We start from the raw sequence: 16288 nt of genomic DNA, 5'->3' as shown, positions 1-16288 counted from the left end.
GTGACCTGAGCCAAAGGCAGATGCTCAACCACTGAGTCACCCAGGTTCCCCTATTTTTAAAATTTATTTGACAGGGAAGTGAAGGAGAGGGGAAGTGAGAGAGAGAGAAAGAGCGTGTACAAGCAGGGGCAGTGGCAGACAGAGGGAGAGGGAGAAGCAGACTCGCCACAGATCATGGAGCCCGATGCAGGACTAATCCCAGGTCCCCAAGATCATGATCTGAGCTGAAGGCACATGCTTAACTGACTGAGCCACCCAGGCACCCCTAAATGTGCCATTTTCAGACCTTTTTTCTCTTTTATTGAAAGCCATCCCAAACAAGGAAGCAAGAAACAAACACAAACTCTACCTTTTTGATAACAGAAGATCTGTAACCCTAAAACTCAGTTAATGAAGAGAGGTAGCAGATAGAATGCTAAACCAAAATGGATATGGAAGGAGACACCAATAAGAAGCAAGCCAAATTATCCTGCAGAACTCTGGAAAGATTTATAATTAGAGATAGGAAGTACCCCAGAGAGTGTACTGGGGATGAAAATAAGAGAACTCTAAAATTCTGAATAAACAACATTTGAACTGCCAGTCTCCTTCCCCTCCTACACAGTCAGGTAATCTGCCATGACTTTTCCACTGTAGGATATGAGGACTGGTCTTTAGAGATATTCCAGTCTTGAGGAATCACACAGAGAAGGGTATGAGCCTGAAGACAAGGATTAAGTCAAAGTTTACGTATCAAAATATTCACTACCCAGGTCTCAAATGCCTGCACCCAGCTACCTGAGAAAATATCTACAGATACTGACACTTGAGGGCTCCTCAATTTAAAAACTGTGTTTACACTGATTATTCTACGGTTCAGCCCAAGAAGTGAGAAGCCCATTCACATATACAGCGTTATCTACTGATTTTATAATAACTTACTCTTATAACTATGACTCACAGATGATACCAAACATTTAAGAAAACCTTCAATAGCAATGAAGAAAAAAACAAAATTCAAAGGTAATATAGAAAAGGCAGACAAGGAAGCATGAAAGCCAACATAATGCTATTTCAGAATAAGGTATTACAGCCATGAAAATAAGAAGTTCTAGAATAAGGTAAAGCTCACAGAAATTAAAAATAGCTGAAATAAAAGTGTTGACAGAAAAATTAACGCTATCTCCCAGAAGACAGAACAAAGAGAAAAGATGGATAACAAGAGAGACAAGAAAAGGGCAGCCCTGGTGGCACAGCGGTTTGGCGCCGCCTGCAGTCCAGGGCGTGATCCTGGAGACCCTGGATAGAGTCCCACATCAGGCTCTCTGTATGGTGCCTGCTTCTCCCTCTGCCTGTGTCTCTGCCTCTCTCTCTCTCTGTCTCTATGAATAAATAAATAAAATCTTAAAAAAAAAAAAAAAAAAAGAGAGAGACAAGAAAAGTTAGACTCAACTGCTGAAGAATCACAATAATAATAGGGAATAGAGAAATCTATTGAAAAGATAGAGAATACCTAACATGATAACTTAAAAAAAAATGCATACCCAGTTACCTTATTGTGAACTTCCAAAACATCAGGGATATGAAAAAAAGATTTTTTAAAGATTTGTTATTTATTTGAAAGAGAGAGACTGAGTGTGCATATCCATGAGTAGTGGGGTGAGGGACAGAGGGAGAGACTCTTCAAGCAGACCCTCTGCTGAGTGCAGAGCCTGAGGCCAGGCTTCATTTCAGAACCCAAGAGATCATAACCTGAACAGAAACCAAGAGTTGGATGCTTAACTGACTGAGCCACCCAGGTGCCAACCCCGCCTGAAAAGATTTGAAATGCTTACATAGAAGAATTAAAAATAAAATGATCAGAATGGCATCAGATTTCTCAATAACACTGGAAGCTAGTTAATAATGGTACAATGCCTTCAAAATTCTAACTGAAAATTATTTTCAATATAATTCTATACCCCATTTAAGAATCCTTCAATGTTTTATGATAAAATAAAGATAAGAGATTCATCAAGTCTCCAAATATTTACTATCATACATACTTTCTCAGGAACCTTTTAGGGGATATATTCCATTCAACAGAGAGAATTAAGAAAAGGGAAGAAATGGGGTCCATAAAGATAGTGGGTCTAAGTAAAGCAGAGGAGTGATAGGACCCCAAGATAGAGAAGGGAAGTCCAGGACAAGTGTGCCTTAAGGTTAGAGTGCAAATAGTCCATACTGGAATATGTAGAAGGCAGTCTCTATCAAGGATGTTTCTAAGAAATAAAAGAAAAACAACAGACTGTCTAATTGTACAATTTTATTAAGGAGCATTTTACAGAGGGGTTGGGACTTAGCCTGCAAATCAAGAAAAACTAAGTAAAAAATATCACAGTTATTAACTCTGGGCCAAAAAAGAAAAAAGAAAAATGATCACAGTATACTATCTGGCTGAATATAATTTAAAAAAAGGAAACACTAGAAACAAAAGTGCACGAAAGTTATCATACACAAAAGAAGATAAGGTAGAAGTAATTTTTACCTTCTATCACACACGTCCCTAAAAAATAAGGGCTAGGGCTAAGTCTCCTCCAAGTAGACAGCTGAGAACCCCAATGGACTAATTATCTAGAAGAGCTAAGTCTTGAATGTTTCCCCCTGGTGCCGAGTCTGATCCACTCTAAAGGGCTGAAGCTCAAAAGAAACTGGCTACAGGATCAGGTTATAAATGGACAGTAAGGCAACTTACTTATGACCATCTTAAGGCATTCAGGATTGTCTTGAATAAGTGGTTCAGCTTGTACTGTTTTACTTAAGAAATTCTTTGATATAAGAGGAAACCTGACTTTAGCAAGGATATCAACCATAAATGGCTGGCGATTAGGCTCATCGTATTTCAACCATCTGACAGCAGCATCATAAACCTAAAAGGGGAAAAATAGCATAGTAAAGTTCTTAGAAGGTAGCAACATTTCCAATGACCTACATTTACTCTTATACTGAAGGCTGGAGGAGGATACCATAAAGACACAACCATTTATTCCCAATATTTTATTCAGATATTTTCTTTCATTACCAACACTTGCCTGTACTTATATACTGTTCTACTGATTCTTTTTTTTTTTTTTTTTTTTTTATTTATGACAGTCACAGAGAGAGAGAGAGAGGCAGAGACACAGGCAGAGTGAGAAACAGGCTCCATGCACCGGGAGCCTGACGTGGGATTCGATCCCGGGTCTCCAGGATCGCGCCCTGAGTCAAAGGCAGGCGCCAAACCGCTGCGCCACCCAGGGATCCCTGTTCTACTGATTCTTATAATGTTTTTTAGAACAAATTATTACTATATAATGTAATGATAGGAAGGATACTGAATTTATGATTTTTTAAAATATAGCTTTTCAGAAGGAGCTATGATGTACATTTCTACTGGAAAATAATCTATTGGTCGATGACAGTTTCAATATATATTTACTTGGTACCAGGAAAACAGGTTAATTTCCTAAGGGGACTTCTATCCCAAAAGATATGAAGGTCATCTATGGTTTTATTTTAATATGATATTCCTGAACTGTGAATTGATAGACTTAGCTGCTTTCCAGAAACTTTAAATTTTAAAATTTAAAATTTTAAAAAATACATCATAGGATATTTATATATGAATTATTTTCAAAATAGTACTATAGCATTCATTTACCTTTACCAAACAAGTCCAAGTTTATCAACACAATTTAATGTGTAAATCACTCACTTTTTGTTTTTGTTGTAAGTAGGCTCCATGCCCAGGGGTCCCTGGGTGGTGCAGTCAGTTAAGCATTTGACTCTTGGTTGTGAGATCAAACCCTGGGTTGGCTCTGTGGTCGGTGCAGAGTCCTCTTAAGACTCTCTCCCTCTATCACTCTCACATCCTCTGTCCCTCCCACTCATGCGCGCTCTCTCTCAATAAATCTTTTCTTTTTTTTTTTAAATAAGTAAATAAAGTAGGCTCCATGCCGCCCAACATGGGTGGGACTTGAGCTCATTGCCCTGAGATCAAGAGTTGCATGCTCTACCAACTGAGCCAGCCAGGCGCCCCACAAATCATGAATTTAAACACAATGAAAACATAAATATACACATCTGCTACATACATACATGTCTGAGCTGCTTAAATTGGTGTTAATATGGCCTAAGTCCTAATCTCCATATGAATTTTTAATAGGGATTGGCCTATTTTTTTTTAATAAACTTAATTTTGGAAAAATTTTAGATTTACAGAAAAGTTGCAAAGATAGCACAGAGTCCTCAAATACCCTGGACCCAACTGTTAAAATGTTACACTAGTAGGATACTCTTATCACAACTAATAAATCAGTATTGGTCCATTACTAACTAATGTCCATACTCCCAAAACTTTAATTTTTTATCCAATTTTTTCTCCGTCTCATAATCCCATAACAGATACCACATCACATTTACTCATCATGTCATCTTAGAATATTCTAGACTATGATAGTTTCTCAGACTTTCCTTGATTCTGATGACTTTGACACTTTTGAGTTCTGGTCAGGTATTTTGTAAAATGTCACTCAATTTGGGTTTGTCTGATGTTTTTCTCATGATTAGATAGGATTACAGTCTTTTGGGAGGAAGACCATAGACATTCTCCTTACATTATATGAAGGGTGCATGATATCAACATGACTTATCACTGAAAATATTAACCTGTAAGTAGTGCTCATCAGGTTTGATGACCTGTATGTAGCATTTGCCAGCTTTTCTTCAAACTCAAGTGACTTTTAAGTTCGCTTTCTGTAATGCATAGAAGTCAGTTAATTTTAAGGTCATAGAACTGAGGCAATTTTTGTTTTTTGCCTCCAGATTCAACCTGTCAACGAATATAACTTATGACTCTGCGCCATTAAGAAGACCAAACAAAAATGGCTCAGTGCAAATCTCTTATCTTTAGAACAAAAGTAACTCAAACCATATGATCTTACAGAACCTCTCTTAAATTATCACAAATTTATTGGTTTAAAATACAGAGAAGGATGTGGGACTGCAAATAGGAATTAACTGAATGTCAGAGTGTCTGTGTTAGTCCACCTAGCTCCCAGATGCCTGTGCCAGTTTATACCTCTAGCAGTTTATTTGACAGTTCTGGAGATTGAGTCCAAAATGGCTCACACTGGGTTAAAATCAATGTGTCAGCAGGGCTGCCTGAAGGCTCTACAGGAGAAAGTATTTCCTTGTCTTTTCCAGACTCTAACAGCTGCCTGCATTCCCTGGCTTGTGGCCTCTTCCTCCGTCTTCAAAGCCAGCAATCACTGACTCTTTCCCACTCTGACACTGACTCTTCTACCTCCCTCTTCCACATTTAAGGACCCTCATGATTACACTGGGCCCACCTGGATAATCTCATCTCAAAGATCTTTACCTTAACCACATCTGCAAATTCCCAGTAGCCATGTAAGGTAACACACTCATAGGTTCTGGGGATTAGGATGTGGACATCCTTGGAGGGGAAGCACTGTTCTTCCTATCATGGTATCCAATAGTTTTATTTCTATCAAATGGCCTATCTCTCAAATAGAAAGCCCTTAAAAGCACCAGAGAGTTACTTTTCCTATGTAAGAGATTTTGGAATATTCTGTTTAATGTAAAGAACACATACCCTCCTAATATGATTCTTTTCCTTGTCAGGTATCCAAACATGAAACCTAAGAAATCAATAAGGATATTTTTACTAAGAAAAACATGAGAAGACAATTTAGTCACCTGATCCTCTGCTCTCACAGTCAGAGTGTCCTGGTTGAGGAGATGTGTAACTCGCTTGACATCTAGTTGCAGAAATTCATCAGTTTTATAAACTTCAGTAAAATGCTGATGGATAAAGTCATCTGCAGTTGCTTTCAATTCAGGACAATCCAGACACTCAGCTAACACACTTATACCTAAATACAGAAGAAAATAAATGAATAGAAAATCACTTTAAAAAGCCCCCAAACATACACTGAAGAAAAAGTATGACTCTGGGAAAGTGAGGCTGAATGAATTTCATAAATTTGGATCCTTTTCTGTTCTACTGATTTGTTTATTCTTATTTCAATAATATACTGAGTTAAGTATGGCTGATTTTGTTACTTTGTAAGAAAAGTCCCTTCAATATTTTTTCACATTTTTCTTAACTGTTAAACATTTTCTCTTGAAAATAAATTTTTTTTAAATATTTTTTTTCTTTATTTATTTATGATAGTCACAGAGAGAGAGAGAGAGAGAGAGAGAGAGAGAGAGAGAGAGGCAGAGACACAGGCAGAGGGAGAAGCAGGCTCCATGCACCGGAAGCCCGACGGATTCAATCCCGGGTCTCCAGGAGCACGCCCTGGGCCAAAGGCAGGCGCCAAACCACTGCGCCACCCAGGGATCCCTTGAAAATAAATTTTAAAATAAGCTTATAACATTCTACTGTAAAAAAATCCTGATATGATTTTAATTAGGATTGCACTGAATTTCTGGATTACTTTAGGGACAGCTGATTGTTCCACAACATGGAGGAGCTACTCTTAGGAACATGGCATGGATCTCCATTTATTCAGGTTTTTGTGATGTTCAATGTAATTACACAGCTTTTTTAGGATTTATTTTTAGAGAAAGAAAGGGAGCACGAGCAGGGGATGGGCAGAGGGAGAAAATCTTGAGGAGACTCTCCACTGAGCACAGAGCCCAAAGTGGGGCTTGATCCCATGACCTGAGATCATGACCTGAGCCAAAATTCAGAGGAGGACACTTAAGTGACTGAGCCACCCAGGTGCCCCTATACAGCATTCTTTTTTTACAAGTTTTTATTTGAATTCAATTTAAATGACATATACTGTATTACTAGTTTCGAGGTATAATTTAGTGATTCACCAGTTAAATATAACACCCAGTGCTCATTACTGCAAGTGCCCTCCTTAAAAAAAAAAAAAAAAAAGCCCATCACCCAATTACCCCATCCCCCCACCCACCTCCCTACACAGCTTTCTTTATATAAACACTTACACATTTTCCATTCAGCCTTTTCCTAGCTATTTCATTTTTTGTTTGAGAAGGAAGTGTCCCCTCAATTAGTTGTTAATATTAAGGAATCTGAAAAGTGCTGTCAATGAACTAAATCCAGCCCACAGCCAGCTATAGGGGTCAGCAGGTAAAGCTATAGTTTTCATATTACTAGAGGGTGATAAAAAAAAAAAAAGTGAGGCAGAGGGAAAGGGAAAAGGAGGAATAGTGACAAGGACCACATGTGACATGTGCATGGCATAGAGTCTAAAATATTTACTATCTGGTCTTTCACAGAAAAAGTTTGCCAATCTTTCTAAATAAAGCCAGTGATAATTGTGTGTGATCCTTTCGCAGGCCTCCCTTCAAAGTCATAAGTCGAATTTTTTTCAGTTAATTATCTTTGATTTTCCATGTTTCAACTCATGTTGTCTTCAGGTATAAGTTTTGATGTTTTCGGATTTATACCACAGAGGTTCTCGTAACTGATGCCTGCCAATGAACTTGTCAAATCACTAGGCATTTTCGAATACTAGTCAATGCCATGGCATGCTAGATGCTCATGGTGAGCAGTCTGCTATATCTGTATACTTATGCTATCAGCAACAAGATGGTATTTTCACCAAGAATCAGTATTTGTTTACTAACTAATTTATGGCAGTTGAATGTGTTGTCATTATACAACCCAAATAAATACCATGCAAATCAATAAAACATGAATGTGAAAAGAAAGTAGTTACTCCTATGAAAACTAATCTTAAGGTTTCAGACTTGAGAAAAGCTCGGCATGATGAAGATAAGTAATAAGATCTGAAAATATTGCACAATTCTAGGGGGATTCTTTTTTTTTTTTTTAAGATTTTGAGAGAGAGTGAAAGAGAATGAGTTGAGGGGCAAGCAGGGAGAGAGATAAGCAGACTCCCCGTTGAGCATGGAGCCTAAAATGGGACTCAATCCTGGGAACGTGAGATCATGACGCAAGCCAAAGTCAGCCACCCAGGCACCCCTCTAGGGGGATTCTATACTCAGACTCTCTCACTAAATTCTCAATTCATTTAAAGGAAACTAAAAATTAAAAAAAAAAATTATATATATCATTAGTGTGATTTATGAAAAACAAACATGATAAGTATTGAAATAATAGGTATGGCTTCAAAGACTGGAAGACCGGTATGTAATATGTATATGTAAGTATAAACATAATAATGTTAATACATACATTAAAGTAACACCTTCATAGCAAAGAATAATCACTCACCGTTTTAATGGCATTTTATGGATTATATGTATGGAGGCTCCATGGGGATTGAACTCACGACCCTGAGATCAAGATCTGAGCTGAGATTAAGAATTGGACACTTAACTAAGCCACTCAGGCATCCCTAACAACATTTTAATTTTTTTAAAGATATGTATGTGGTAGGTAGGTAGGTAGGTATTCATTCATTCATTCATTCATTCATTCATTCATTCATTCAGAGATGGCGAACAGGGTAAGGATAGAGGGAGAGGGAGAGAGAATTCCAAATACAGTCTTTATGGAGTGTGGTGTCCCAGATGGGGCTCGATCTCACAACCCTGAGGTCATGACCTGAGCTGAAATCAACAGTCAGCTGCCCAAACAACTGACCAGGTGCACTGCTTAGTGACATTTTAAATTAGCCAACTATTGTTCTGATTATGCCTGATAAGGAAACTTTTACTGTTATTTTTTTCTCTTGACAGATTGCATTTATAAACTTTCCTTTTAAGAAATACTTCAGTCACATTCCAAAGGTTTTGATTTATTCTGTGCTTATTGTCATATATTTCTATATAGCCTGTAAGTTCAGTTTTAATACTTCTTTAAAAATACCTTCCTAAAAAATAAAAATAAAAATAAAAATAAATACCTTTCTAAATAATTCTTCAGTTAAGTATCTGAGTGTTCTGGATGGAGTAGGAGGAAATAGCTTTCCTTTTGACGTTAGTTCACAGCTTTATTGCACTGTAATAAGCAGATGTAGCCTGTGTCTCTTCTCTTTGAGGTGCTCCAGATTTTCTGTGGCTGAAGTATTTGTAAACACTCCAAGGGTATCCAAGAACTATTTGTATTCTTTGATTACTGGGTAAAAAATTCCATGATATCTACCTAAATAAGTCTGTGTTGTTCAAATCCTTATACTTTTTCTAAGCTTTATTTTTGAGATTTCTAAGCGATTCTTTTGTGTATGTTTAATTTTTTAAGTGAACTCCATGCCTTACGTGGGGCTCAAATTCATAACCCCGAGATCAAGATTCACATGCTCCACCAACTAAGCCAGCTGGGTGCCCCTCTAGGCAATTCTATAAGTAACTCAAAAGCGTTCACTCAATTCCTTTTCTGTGTAAGTCAGTTTATTTTGCTTGTAACTAGGGAAGCTGACCAGCATATCCCTATCTTGAGATCTTTATTACCTCTTTCTTTGCTGTAGTACTTCCCCTAATACTTTTCATAGAAGACTATAGGTGGATTATAAGCTGTCTTTGCAATGTCTCAAATGAATGATGTTTTAAAATGTAATTCTTTTTTTTCTACCTCCACCATTTGCATCTTATGCTATTATAACTTCATATTGCAGATAAAAAAGTAACATCATTCTGATTTTACTTCTTTTCTAAATAAACTTTTACATTACTTATCTATTGCTATAGGAAAAACCACCCCAGAACTTGGTGGCTCAACGTAACAAAAATTGTATTATTTCTTGCAATTCTATGAGTCAAGTGGGTAGTTCTTTTGATCTGGGCTGGTTGATCTGTAGTTAGCTGGTTGCTCAGTTGGGAACTGGATGGTCTAGATCGGCCTCATTTACTTATCTGGTAATAGCTGATTGGTACAGATATCAGTTAGTATAGCTCTTCTGTGCCTCAAATGGCCTCTAATCTGTTCATGATGGCAGAAGAGCCCATGGCAGCAAAGAAGGGCAAGCCCCTATGCACAATTATTTTAAGGCCTTTGCTCATGTCACATTTGCTACACGGCCAGCCTAGACTACAAGGGGAATAAAAGGCTCCACCTCTTGATGGAGGAGCTACAAAGTCACATACATAAATGGTTATACATATAGGGATGGAAAGAACTGGTGGCCAATTTCTGGCTAACCTACCATACCCCCATACCCTTTCTCTCTAAAAGCTTATAAATTCTTTTTATATTAATTTTTTAAAAATTATGGTAAAACTGGGCCACTTGGGTGGCTCAGTGGTTGAGTGTCTGCCTTTGACTCAGAGTGTGATCCCAGGTCCTAGGATCAAGTCCCGTATCAGGGTTCCCACTGGAAGCCCGCTTCTCCCTCTAACTCTGCCTCTTTCTCTGTGTCTCTCATGAATAAACAAATATTAAAAAAAAGATTATAGTAAAACACTTGCAACATAAAACTTACCATTAGTGACATTTAGTTCATTCACCATGTTGTGCCACCACCATCACTATCTAGTGCCAGAGTATTTTTATCACTCCAAACAGAAGTTCTCTCGATTTTGGAGGCAAAAAAATATCACTAGGATATATCTAGGAGAGGAGTATCTTACTTCATCAGGTCTGTATTAGCATAATTTACTGTGAAAGGTAAAGTTTTTAAGCTCAAATAAGTTTTATTATTTTTTTGATATTGCTTTTCCTTCATCTGTTCCTTCTGGACTTCCTACTTCATATTGTGTCTTTCATGCTTTCACTAATGATCTCCACTTCTCTGCATTTTTGTTTTGTTATTATGAAGCAGTTTTCTCTGTTTAATCTTCTTTAAGTTTGATTTTTAGGAGTATCCATTCTACTTTTCAATGCAGTTGAACTTCATGGAAAATCAGACCCTCCTCTCCACCCTATTCATATCCATTTTAAGTTCTCCATTTCTGGGGAATCCCTGGGTGGCTCAGTGGTTAAGTGCCTGCCTGCGGCCCAGGGCGTGATCCTAGAGACCCGGTCCCACGTCAGGTTCCCTGCATAGAGCCTGCTTCTCCCTCTGCCTGTGTCTCTGCCTGTGTGTGTGTGTGTGTGTGTGTGTGTGTGTGTGTATGTGTCTCATGAATAAATAAGATCTTAAAAAAAAAAGTTCTCCATTTCTTACAGTAATCTGTCTACAGGAGACATTCATTTCAAGCTGTTTAGCTTGATATTCTGTCTCTCAAACTACTGGGTTTCTTTTAATCTAGTATGATCTTTGCCCAATTCCATCAAGTACCATGGGCTCCTTTAGCATTCAAGGAAGCCAGCTTGTTGGGATCTTCTAAGCAAGAGAGAAATTGACAAGTGGTAAAAACAGAGTTCTCTGATCAGTTCAGGGAGAGCCATGCTCAGGGCTAAATAGAAAGCAGGCTGAATCAGTTCCCTTAGGTACTGAGAGTGCAGTTGGCTCAACGGGCTGGGCCACTATCTTTGCCCCAGGCTCAGTCAGAGAATCAGGCTCCCTTCTAAGCTGTTAAGCTGTTTCCTCTCAGCTTTGAAAACAATGACAGAAGACAACCAGAAGTAAAATTCCTAAATGGTCTCCTCGGAAGCTCAAAGTCTAAGACATGGTTAGCACAAGCCTGCTCTAGGTTCCACAGTATGGTTTGTACCACTACATCCACTCCCTACTCTGGCTGTTTTTCTTTCTAGTTGAATCACCTGGTTAGAAATTTAGAGTGCTAGGGAATTAGGGAAAAATACTTAAAGTCATCATCTTCCAAAAACTTCTTTGAATTCTCTCTTTACAACAAATTTTGTGAGAATATTTATTTATATAAGGGGAAATAAGTAAAATCTCAGGAACATAAATCTTATTGATAAATGGAGCCTGAGACTATGGTCCAGAGAAATAGAGGGACTCATTCCAGAATGTTCCTGCTGCACAGGTGAGATTAGAGACTGGTCTTTCTAAAGATTTTATTTATTTATTTATTTATTTATTTATTTATTTATTTATTTATTTGGGAGGGGAATGCATGAGGAGGGGGCAGCAGAGGGAGAGGGACAAGCAGACTCCTTGCTGAGTGCTCAGCCTAACATGGGGCTCCATCTGAAGACCCCAAGATCATGACCCGAGCTGAAATCAACAGTCAGATGCTTGACTGACCCACCCAGGCACCCCCTATAGCAGTCCCTGAATTAGTATCTTAATTTATATTCTAGGATTTTTAAGTCTTCTAGTATACAACAGTTAGCACATCTGACAATGTGGAGAGGCAACATAATGTAGCAGTTAAGAACAAGATTACCTGAATTCCAACCTCAGCACCTCCACATACTAGCTATTAGACCTCAGGCAATATAAACAACCTCAGTTCTTATCCAAGCCAGACTGCAGCAATCTTAAGTGCTTCAACAAAGGTGAACATTCATATTAATGATATCATATATCACACCACCACCAGATGCAATCCTTACTCTTCATTCTAGATACACAAAAACTCATTATTAAAGCTATTTTATATTTTGGAAAATGTTAACACAATATTTAATGGGCTTGTTGCTGCCCAGGTTAATAGGTATCCCCCCAAGCATCTCTCAAAATTTATTTTGAGTGTATTTTCTAGTGGACAGTGTCTTTGAAATTAAATGAGGATGCTTATAATAACCACACTTTTAAAAATTAAAATAGACATTAAAATTTGGTTTTGTTTTTGGTTTTGTTTTTATTTTAAATAGGAATCTGATTTCTTACCAAGACAATTTGAAGCATCAACTTGTTCTTTCAAAAAATCAACACACATTTTCTTCACAGGTTCAATCTGGTACTGGTTTGCTGCATCTAACAAAGACTGAACGTTGTTGCTATTCACAGAAATTCTGCAAAGAAGTTAAAGTGAATATTAATTTCCTACAATTCTTTTTTATTATTTTAATAATGCTATTATAAAACGTATCCTACTAACCCCTGAAATTAAACAGAAAATTAAGCTTTTCAGTCCTTGCATCAGTATGGTGTTAAGTTCCTCAAACATCCCTGTTCTTGTAGTTTTTCATGTTGAAGAATTTGGAGCATATCAATTTGTCACCACAATGCTCTCTGCCCAGTAGATCCCAATCTTACCTCTCTACAACAGAAATGATCCTTCTTAACTTACCTAGCAGTATAAGCAAATTCCACAAGCTGTTCGATAATGTCAGGTTCAGCATCTTTGAGTTCAACTTCAAAGGACTTTGATTCAAGCATGTTAGCTAAAATGAAGAGAAGAAATATAAATGGCATGAGTACTATCACCAGTTTAACTGAGGACTAGATCATTCCAGGCCATGTTAAGTATAGAAAAGAGTAATAGGCAGAGATCTCTCTGAGAAAAAAAAAATACCCAGAAGGCCCAACATTCCTACAATAAATGTATATTGATTCTCAACATTTATGCGCCTTAAAATAAGCTTAAAAATTAGTGAATTAGTGTACTTCTTTAAAAAAAATTAAAAAGGGCCATGTAAACATATGCATAAAACTAGATTTAGTATTTCCCCAAGTCCTATAATAATTTAGTAGCACTCTTCTAAATTGCTATGAGAAAAACTACATCTGACATAGCCAGCAAAAATCTACAAGAACGACGACAGTTATATATAAATATAATAAGCTATAGCTAGCAAAGCTCTCTCATTCTTTACCAAAAACCTCATAGGTAGCCAGAGCACCAAAGAGAAAATTTGAGGCAGATATATTACATAATATGATCAAGCTCATAAAACAGTACTAAGCAGAGGAACCAGGACTTGGACCCAGTTCTCAAACTCTAAATCTAGAGTTCTTTTTAGTATGGTATGCTATACCTCATATTTCATTTTTATTTAATTTACTGATAAATTATTCTAACATTTATTTTCTTCTTTGCCTTTCCATCTGAGGTTAAGAAGAAAACTGGGCATTCAAATAGAAACAGTATCTTCATCCATAAAGGGCCTGGGCCTGCAGGGCTAATGAAAGGATATTTTTCTTTTGCTCAATCCTCATCATAACCACTTTTCAATCTCTTCATTGTTTTATGGCCTTAATTTCTAAAGAGCTTTAAAAACGAGGAAGATATTTTCATTTAGACTCTACTTCATTCTGATGGGAAAAATACTATGTTTTACTTTAAGATACTTACTTGTGAACATTAAGTTAAAAAAATGACTGGCTGCTGCAAGGACAACTCGATGAGCAGGTATCTTTCTTTCCTGGACCATAAGGATTACATCACACAACGTTTTCTAGTCAAGAGAGATATAAATGAAATTAAAACGGGTTCACTGGGTGTGGCTTAGCAAATACACAAAATCAGCACTTGCGAAATGCTTTATTTCTATTTTCTATTCAAATCCAGTCTTTGTCCAGCACAGACTTGGTTCATAAGACCCATTTAAGAAGGACTTACAGAGTTGCTATCATGATTTGCTGTATCAAAATGGCATTGAGCAGTATAAACAGGGGAAAATAATCTGAGAAGTAATCTACTAATCTCTTAAGGAAACCATTTTTTTTTTTCCTGACACAAATTCTAATGTATTTCTCATGGTGAGATTTTTACAGGGACATTAAATGACATAAAAGCAATGCCCTTGATGGTTTTTCAAACATAGCAATCTGGATTTTTAAAAAATTATCTATTCTTGATAGGATCCAGAGTGCACACTGTATTTCCCAAGAGAGTAGCCTACACAGATCTAATGTGAAACAAGAACAACTCTGAATGCACAGAGTGGACAAACCAAGTGACCATTCAGTACTCTTTCCTTAAGTAAAACTTCTCTCAAATGCATGTCTGATAGGAGCTGGATAGCAACCACTTTTAAACTGTTATTTCTGTCCAAGGCCAAAATGGTATCTGTCACTCTAGGTTGCTGAAAGAAGGCAGGTATAACGTACAGGACAGTCTCAGAGAAAATTTGGAGCTTGCGATAGGTTAGGCACTCCTTATAACATTGGGAACGTGAGACAGTATTTTCAGAGTAAAAAAAAAAAATATATCACAAATCTAAATACTGGCTTAGTAGCTCAGAAGATATGGCATTTTGTAAATGTTAAGTATTTACTAAAACTATTAATATAATTTCAGATAGGTAAGTCATTACATTCTACTTTATAACTCCACGAATAAAAATCCAAATGAGATGGTAATGCTCAGAACAACAAAGGAAACACAGGCTTTATTTTTTATTTTATAATGGGCCAAAAGATGAACAAAATTTTACTTTTTCAGCTATGTCAAGATTTTTCTATAAGGCCTAGGGCCTACTGCTTAGATATTACATGCAGACTACTTATAGCTTAAGCCATTATTATCTGAGTAGTGTCCTGAATTTTTTAATTTTTATTTCCTTTGACTTGGCGGGAGAGGTAGAGTAGGTAGGCATAGTTCTCAGGTGATTTTGCCACATACCACACCCAAAATAACAGGTAGCAAAACCAAGTCAACTATTTGGTGGATCTAGTTGCTAAGGGGAAAGAAAGAAAGAAAAAGAAAGGTGGAAGGAAAAGAAGGAAAGGAGTGAGAAAAAGAATTCCGACAGAACAAGCAAATAAGCATATTAGATAAGGGAGGAGTCTATGGCTGCTGACAGAAGTTCCGAAAGATGTATAACTATTCTGAAATGTAGCAAAAAACCTTGCCAAAATATATATTCAGCAATAGGGAATTTTAGTTGCATGAATACATAGGCATTTCAGTAAGTTAAAGAAAGAAATCAGAGAGATCTCTGCACAGCAATTTAGTTCTTTAAGAATAGTCTCCAGCTAGATATTAACATTGTGGAAGGAACAGGAGGTACTTTTTGTATCCAAACGGTACATCTGACTGTGCTACACTAGATTAACAGGTTTCAACAAGAGATGGGATTGATTTAAAGAGAAGAGACTCTTCTCAGGAAGAGTGTATCCTATAGACAGAAAATGGGAAGAGACAGAGATCTGGGTTACACTGGAGAATATGAGAGGTAACAAGTCCTATGTGAATTGAAAAGAAACAAACAAAACTACCTTTTGTACATGTTTACTGGATAAAGGAAAAGAAAACCTTGCAATTTGTTTATATCCCCCCATTCTGTTACATCTTTAATATTTTTAGCATTTGAATTTTAGTCTCTTAAAATTACGCACAGATTTGTGACTTAATCTGAAATTCTCACCATCTAAAATAACTTTTAGTAGGATTTAGATCGAAGGATCTATTTATTACTGATGACTTATGTGTTTCATCATACATAGGCCATCTTCTTTTACACTACTTATTATGGTTCCTTGTCTTCTTTTTTCTTTAACTACCAGGTGCTATTTTGGTCACATTTTCTTTGCACTTTTGTACTTTTTTCTTGTTTTAGGAACTTACTTACAGATCTGTCAAATATTTG

General features: G+C 37.0%; 1 protein-coding gene across 5 annotated transcripts in view; it reads right to left on the bottom strand.

Annotated features, from left to right (window-relative positions):
* KLHL7 (kelch like family member 7) overlaps nt 1-16288 on the bottom strand; it is a 67324-nt gene that overhangs the window by 31501 nt on the left and 19535 nt on the right. For all 5 annotated transcript variants that reach the window (XM_041727798.1, XM_041727796.1, XM_041727795.1 and 2 more), the window contains 5 exons: nt 14050-14152; nt 13045-13138; nt 12642-12766; nt 5719-5894; nt 2714-2888 (listed from right to left, as the gene is read on the bottom strand). In XM_041727798.1, coding sequence (XP_041583732.1) covers nt 2714-2888; nt 5719-5894; nt 12642-12766; nt 13045-13138; nt 14050-14128 — 649 coding nt within the window. In that variant the 5' untranslated portion in view covers nt 14129-14152. The remainder of the gene's footprint in view (nt 1-2713; nt 2889-5718; nt 5895-12641; nt 12767-13044; nt 13139-14049; nt 14153-16288) is intronic.

The sequence above is a fragment of the Vulpes lagopus genome, chromosome 13 (assembly GCF_018345385.1).
Source record: "Vulpes lagopus strain Blue_001 chromosome 13, ASM1834538v1, whole genome shotgun sequence".
Classification (NCBI taxonomy): Eukaryota; Metazoa; Chordata; class Mammalia; order Carnivora; family Canidae; genus Vulpes; species Vulpes lagopus.
Note: the sequence above shows the minus strand (reverse complement) of the source record. Positions and strands in the feature narration are given on the sequence as shown.